This window comes from Rhagoletis pomonella, unplaced genomic scaffold, assembly GCF_013731165.1.
Source record: "Rhagoletis pomonella isolate Grant_MI unplaced genomic scaffold, Rhpom_1.0 Rhpom_scaffold_08049, whole genome shotgun sequence".
Classification (NCBI taxonomy): domain Eukaryota; kingdom Metazoa; phylum Arthropoda; class Insecta; order Diptera; family Tephritidae; genus Rhagoletis; species Rhagoletis pomonella.
This window is the reverse complement of record NW_023466577.1, coordinates 1-7,389: the sequence shown is the minus strand read 5'-3', so window position 1 is coordinate 7,389 and position 7,389 is coordinate 1. Positions and strand designations below refer to the sequence as shown.

At 46.1% G+C, this 7,389-nt stretch overlaps 1 protein-coding gene across 1 annotated transcript; it reads right to left on the bottom strand.

Moving 5' to 3' along the window:
* Positions 1-1,061: 1,061 nt before the first annotated feature.
* Positions 1,062-6,827, bottom strand: LOC118755953. The gene is made up of 7 exons (XM_036490744.1): positions 6,497-6,827; positions 6,150-6,436; positions 5,432-5,496; positions 4,417-5,389; positions 3,832-4,242; positions 2,037-3,756; positions 1,062-1,985 (listed from the first exon to the last, which is right to left on the bottom strand). Exons 1-7 carry the CDS (start codon positions 6,825-6,827, stop codon positions 1,531-1,533), a joined length of 4,242 nt encoding a protein of 1,413 aa, XP_036346637.1. The 3' UTR covers positions 1,062-1,530.
* Positions 6,828-7,389: the final 562 nt, after the last annotated feature.

Here is a 7,389-nt window from a genome sequence, read left to right as displayed (position 1 = left end):
ATGCTTTATACATAGTATAAAGGGGAAACAAAATTAGCACAGTTTAAATACATACAAGTAAATATGCAGCTCAATTGAGTATGAAAATTTCAGTGTGATCAGATAACGTTATTCATATTGATTTTGATAAACATATTTTATGTTGCTGGCTTATCCGCTGCTGCTCCGAACATCCTCCCCCCCGTTGAAAGGTCAGGGCTTTCAACAGAATCCTTCACCGGGAGGACACACAGCTTGTTCACGGCTCGTCGCGTTATACCGCTAGATGTTTTTAAAAGTGCCACACGTACGACACCGTCTGCTCCAGGGACAACTTCGATTACCCGTGCTAGAGACCACTTCAGTGGTGGTGAGTTTTCTTCCTTTATGCATACGACATCATTGACTTGAATGTTGGCATGAGGTAAACGCCACTTTGCGCGTTGCTGTAGAAGAGTTAGATACTCTTGAGTCCACCGCTTCCAAAAAACCTGTTTAATGTATGTTGCACGCTGCCATCGATCAAGTCGGTCGTAGTTTAGCGTCGTTAGATCCGGTTCCGGAAGAGCTGTCAGAGAACCACCAATCAAAAAATGGCCTGGCGTTAGCACATCTAAATCCTCTGGGTTTTCTGAAAGGGGTACGAGAGGACGAGAGTTAATTACAGCACAGATTTGACATACCAAAGTACGCAATTCATCGAAGCCAAGCAGTGATGAGCCAACGGAACGATAGAAATGTTGTTTGGCTGTTTTTACGGCCGCTTCCCACAAACCGCCAAAGTGCGGAGAGCGAGGTGGGATGAAACGCCAATCAAAGCCATTACTGAGGCAAAAGTTGTGGACTTCGCTGCGGTGTTTCTCGCTGAGGGCTAAGTTCCGTAGTTCTTTAAGCTCGTTCTTGGCGCCTACAAAATTCGACGCATTGTCAGACCAGATGCAGCTGGGTATGCCACGCGTAGCGATGAATCGTTTTAGCGCGTCAATGAAAGCACCTGTTGAGAGGTCTCTTACCAACTCCATCCATACAGCCTTTGTGGCGAAGCAAATGAAAACGCTTACATAACATTTGTGGGCGATTTATTGCGTAATTCAGGCTTGTAATAAAATGGCCCACAGTAGTCCACACCGGTGACTATGAATGGGCGCGAGGCCTGAATTCGCTCTTTAGGCAGGTCGGCCATTATGTGCTCGACAAGGCGCGGTCTCGATTTGCAGCAAATAATGCATTTTTGTAGGACTCGAGTGACTGTTTTCCGACCACCTATGGGCCAAAACTGCATTCGAATGAAGGCGAGTAAAGCTTGAGGACCTGCGTGATGTTGTTTGCGATGAAAAAAGGTTATTATACTAAATGTCAGTGGATGATCCTTCGGAATAATGCATGGGTGGCGCGATTCAAAACTAAGCATAGAGTTTTTTAATCGCCCGCCGACTCTAATAATTCCAAAGTCATCAAGAAATGGTGATAGCGAAACAATGCTGCTCGAACTCGGGACGCAATTATTGGCCTGTAATGCCGTGTACTCCGGCCAAAGTTGCGCTCTTTGTACTAAGCGAATAAGCAGTTGAGTTCCATGGTGAAGCTCTGCTGCGAAGAGCTTGGCGATGTTGTAATATTGACAAATTTGCTGACGTACCCAAAAATGCGCTGCATTGTTCCAAATGAATTAATGTACTTGAACGAAAGCGAAATGTCATTGCGGTTATGTGCGGCAAGCAACACCTTTTGTCGAAGTTCTGGAAGTTTTGGTTGTGGTAGACACATGCGCGGCCAGCTGCCCTCCACTTCTCGCAAAAATGACGGGCCGTGCATCCAAAGTGAAGATCCTAGAAGTTCCTGCGGGGTAGCTCCTTTGGATAAAATGTCCGCCGGATTCATTGCTGTCGGAACATAGTGCCACCGCATGCCCTCCGTTAATTGATGTATGGTGGAAATTCGGTTAGCGACAAATACGTTAAATTTCGATGGTTCTTCTCGCAGCCACGAGAGGACAGTGGAGGAATCTGACCAACAATGAAATGAACAGTTAAAAAGCTTCATTTTTGTAAACTCACCCATGAGTTGTGCCAGCAGTGTTGCTGCACAGAGTTCCAGCTTGGGCACGGTGATAGTCTTCAGTGGAGCGACACGGGCCTTCGAACACAACAGGTGCACTTGTACCTTACTATCCTTGGCTGAACGCGTATAAACGCAAGCCCCATAAGCTTCACGGCTTGCATCGCAAAATGCATGAATTTCTGTAATGGCCCCAGGTTGCAAGACGTAACGAGGAAATGATAGGTGCTGTATGTCTGCAAACCCGCTGCAAAAGACAGACCAGGCGGTGTTTAACGATTGCGGTAGACTCTCATCCCACTCAAGCTTGTCTCTCCACATGCGTTGCAGAAGAATCTTCGCCTTGGTCAGCGTAGGGCCCATTAGTCCAAGGGGATCGTAACAGCGAGCTAGAGTAGACAACGCAGAGCGTTTTGAGTTTTTACCGAGTTCTCGTTGTGGCACAAACGAAAATAGCAGCTTGTCCTTGACCGGATCCCAAACTAGTCCCAGAGCTTTGGTGATGTCACTGCCATCGTCAAACTTAAGGAAACGTTCCTTGTCTACGTCAGGTATATCACGAAGGATATCTGGACTATTAGAGCACCACTTGCGTAACTTAAAGTTTCCTCGAGCAAGGAGGCTAGTTGTTTGTAGCTTGATATTCAGTACTTCTTCCATCGAATCGCCTCCAGATATCAAGTCATCTACGTAGAAGTCTCGACGCACTATTTCTGCACCAATGGGGTAAGTCGAGGATTCGTCAGCTGCGAGTTGGTGCATGGCACGTATGGCCAGAAATGACGCAGGCTTAGTTCCATAAGTCAGCGTGTCTAACTTATAGATGGCAAAGTTTTCCTGAGGAGATTCACGCCACAATATGCATTGGAGCATGCTATCTGGTGGGGTGACGCGAACACACCTATACATCTTACAGATGTCCCCAGTAAGTGCTATGGAAAAAGTACGAAATCTAATAAGGATATTAAAAAGTTTCGGCTGAATAGTTGGGCCTGCCATGAGTAGGTCGTTCAGCGAAAAGCCCGAAGTAGTGGATGCAGAGCCATCAAAAACCACTCTCAGCTTTGTTGTGCTACTGTCATCCTTGATGACGCAATGATGCGGCAGAAAATACTTGCATTGTTGAAAAACCTCATTGGTAACTAGCGACATGTGATTAAGGTCCAGATATTCCTTTATGAACTTACTATATTCTGTTTTAAGCTCAGGGTTACGAGCGAATTTTCGTTCAAGACTTTCGAAGCGTTGACGAGCTTGCAAATAGGAGTCTCCAAGGGCCTCCACACTACGCTTCATGGGAAGACGAACTGAGTATTCGCCTGATGACAATCGCAAATAATTTTCCCGGAAGTGGGCTTCGCAGTCGATATCTTCTTGGGAGGCCTTAGAGATCGGCTCGAAGTTGTGCTCTATTTCCCAGAACTGACGCACTAAATCGTCCAACCGAGTGGAAATAATATCACTGGAGGACTTCCGTCGCACCACAAAAGATGATAGTTTTGGAGCTTGTTGCCCCCCTCCAGATAGCACCCAACCGAGGCGTGTTTTCTGAAGGAGTGGTAAACCGTATGCCAAGCGTATCTGCCCCACACATAGCAGATCGAAGAACAATGCTGCTCCAATGAGCAGATCAATTCGCTGCGGTAAGTTGAACCCAGGATCAGCTAGTTGTATATTCGACGGAACATTCCACTCGTTGGTGCTCACGGAGCAGCCAGGCTGGTTGTCGGTTATGGTTTACACAACAACAGCTGTTATGTTTGTTGAGAAATCTGAAGTCCGCGACTTCAGTACGAGGTCGACTGAGTAACCCTCCGTTGAGAAATTGGCATCTCCAATGCCAGATACTGTAGCAGAAGATTTTGCTTTTACAAGCTGCAATTGGTTTGCAAGGCGAGTTGTGACAAAGTGTAACTGGGAGCCAGAATCTAAAAGCGCCCTGCAAGGCACGAAGCTTCCAGCACGATTTTTTACCAGAACGACGGCAGTAGCTAGGAACACAGCATCAGAAGGAGATACTGGGGCACTAGGCGACACAGATAACGATGCAGTCATAGCGTTGGATTGAACTGTAGCTGCCGACGAAGCTTCGGCTTGACTATTGTTTAACGATGCAGTTGAGCGTTCGAAATGCAAGAGCGTGTGGTGTTTCGACTGACAGGCGCGGCACGATCCGGATTTGCAGTCACGAATTTGATGCCCAGTCTTTAGGCAGTTAAGACAAAGGGAAAGCTTCTTAACTTCCCTCAGGCGTAAGTTCGGAGACAAATTTGCGAAGAGTTGACAGCTATAAATTGCATGCTCGGCAGATCCACAAAACACACAAACACCTTTTGAGCCGTTGGAAGCAACAAAGGATTTCCTCTGACAAGTACTCACGTTCTTGGTAGCTTTTACCGCCTGACCAGTCGGTGTCTGCATAGAATGCTCAACGTTCTCGAGTGTTCTGCAGCGCTTCTCCAAGAACATAGCTAATTGATCCCAGGATGGCAGTTCGCTGACCGATGAACTCTCCTCCCATTTAGCTTGCGTCTTTTTGTCAAGTTTCTGGATCACCAATTGTACGATGATGCCATCTGCGATCTTCCCATTGGATGCGAGCGACTGCAATGCGCGTATGTGTGCTGTGACCTTATCTGTCAGCTCTCGTAGCTTGGTTACGTTTGAATCTGCCCTCTCTAGCCCAAATATCTCCCTGACGTGTGCCTGAAATATAAGACGTTTGTTATCGAAGCGCTTTTGTAAAAGATCTAATGCAGTGTTATAAAGAGCGTCGTTTATTTCCAGCGAGCGCACGGTGTCAAGGGCAGCGCCGCTCAGACAGGAACGAAGATGCTGCAATTTGTCGATGTTGGTGAGGTCGCTGTCCTTGTCGATTATTGACGTGAACATTGAATAGAAATTTATCCACTCGGTGTAGGCGCCACTGAATCTAGGCAGTGTCAGCAATGGCAAGCGTGAGCTATTAGCGTTCACAATGATTGATTGGGTCTCACTGGAGTTCATTCTGAGCGTGGAGCAATGTTGCGAGGCACTACGTTTACCAATCTCGCGTTGCAGTGTAGCTCTAAGGTTGATTAGAGCAGCATCGAAGTTACTTGGCAGGTCGCTGGCAATGGAGTCGAAGTCCAATTCCTCTAGGCTTGTGTGTGCGGCAGAAAAACTGGATTTCAATTCGCCTAAGGATTCTAGCATTGCTGAAAGACTGTACTCATCCATACTGTGTAGCTTGTCTGCGTCCAACTCGTTAATCAAGCTCTCCAGTCTGCTGAATATGGCCTTTGTTTTCAGCTTTAGAAAGGCTACTCGATCTGCATCTTCCCCTGGCATGACGAAGTTGCTGACGTTTACACTAGTGTGGCAGAATTATCTCAGTAAGCGGCCGGAAACAAACCAAAAATCGCGTGATACGATCACGTCGGGGTCACCAAATGTTGAGCTACTAAGCCTTTTTAGCAGCTATTAAAATAAAACAAACGATGTATGCATAAGTTAAGCAACTGTATTTAACAAGATTTGGTCCGCGACTAACTAACAGAAAGTTCACCTTGAACTATTTAAGTATGTCCTAATTACATTGGATAACTGCAAATTCATCACCAACAATAGAAAACCAGTTTTCTTAAAAGCATGAGAATTTACATATATATATTTATGCACGTATGCACCCGCGCACACAATATTGCTTACATACATATGTACTATTTTTCGCTTGCTTGCATACGAATGTATCCAACTGAGCGCGGGCGGTACGTATGCACATACATATATGTATGTATGTATATACGCATGCTTTATACATAGTATAAAGGGGAAACAAAATTAGCACAGTTTAAATACATACAAGTAAATATGCAGCTCAATTGAGTATGAAAATTTCAGTGTGATCAGATAACGTTATTCATATTGATTTTGATAAACATATTTTATGTTGCTGGCTTATCCGCTGCTGCTCCGAACATCCTCCCCCCCGTTGAAAGGTCAGGGCTTTCAACAGAATCCTTCACCGGGAGGACACACAGCTTGTTCACGGCTCGTCGCGTTATACCGCTAGATGTTTTTAAAAGTGCCACACGTACGACACCGTCTGCTCCAGGGACAACTTCGATTACCCGTGCTAGAGACCACTTCAGTGGTGGTGAGTTTTCTTCCTTTATGCATACGACATCATTGACTTGAATGTTGGCATGAGGTAAACGCCACTTTGCGCGTTGCTGTAGAAGAGTTAGATACTCTTGAGTCCACCGCTTCCAAAAAACCTGTTTAATGTATGTTGCACGCTGCCATCGATCAAGTCGGTCGTAGTTTAGCGTCGTTAGATCCGGTTCCGGAAGAGCTGTCAGAGAACCACCAATCAAAAAATGGCCTGGCGTTAGCACATCTAAATCCTCTGGGTTTTCTGAAAGGGGTACGAGAGGACGAGAGTTAATTACAGCACAGATTTGACATACCAAAGTACGCAATTCATCGAAGCCAAGCAGTGATGAGCCAACGGAACGATAGAAATGTTGTTTGGCTGTTTTTACGGCCGCTTCCCACAAACCGCCAAAGTGCGGAGAGCGAGGTGGGATGAAACGCCAATCAAAGCCATTACTGAGGCAAAAGTTGTGGACTTCGCTGCGGTGTTTCTCGCTGAGGGCTAAGTTCCGTAGTTCTTTAAGCTCGTTCTTGGCGCCTACAAAATTCGACGCATTGTCAGACCAGATGCAGCTGGGTATGCCACGCGTAGCGATGAATCGTTTTAGCGCGTCAATGAAAGCACCTGTTGAGAGGTCTCTTACCAACTCCATCCATACAGCCTTTGTGGCGAAGCAAATGAAAACGCTTACATAACATTTGTGGGCGATTTATTGCGTAATTCAGGCTTGTAATAAAATGGCCCACAGTAGTCCACACCGGTGACTATGAATGGGCGCGAGGCCTGAATTCGCTCTTTAGGCAGGTCGGCCATTATGTGCTCGACAAGGCGCGGTCTCGATTTGCAGCAAATAATGCATTTTTGTAGGACTCGAGTGACTGTTTTCCGACCACCTATGGGCCAAAACTGCATTCGAATGAAGGCGAGTAAAGCTTGAGGACCTGCGTGATGTTGTTTGCGATGAAAAAAGGTTATTATACTAAATGTCAGTGGATGATCCTTCGGAATAATGCATGGGTGGCGCGATTCAAAACTAAGCATAGAGTTTTTTAATCGCCCGCCGACTCTAATAATTCCAAAGTCATCAAGAAATGGTGATAGCGAAACAATGCTGCTCGAACTCGGGACGCAATTATTGGCCTGTAATGCCGTGTACTCCGGCCAAAGTTGCGCTCTTTGTACTAAGCGAATAAGCAGTTGAGTTCCATGGTGAA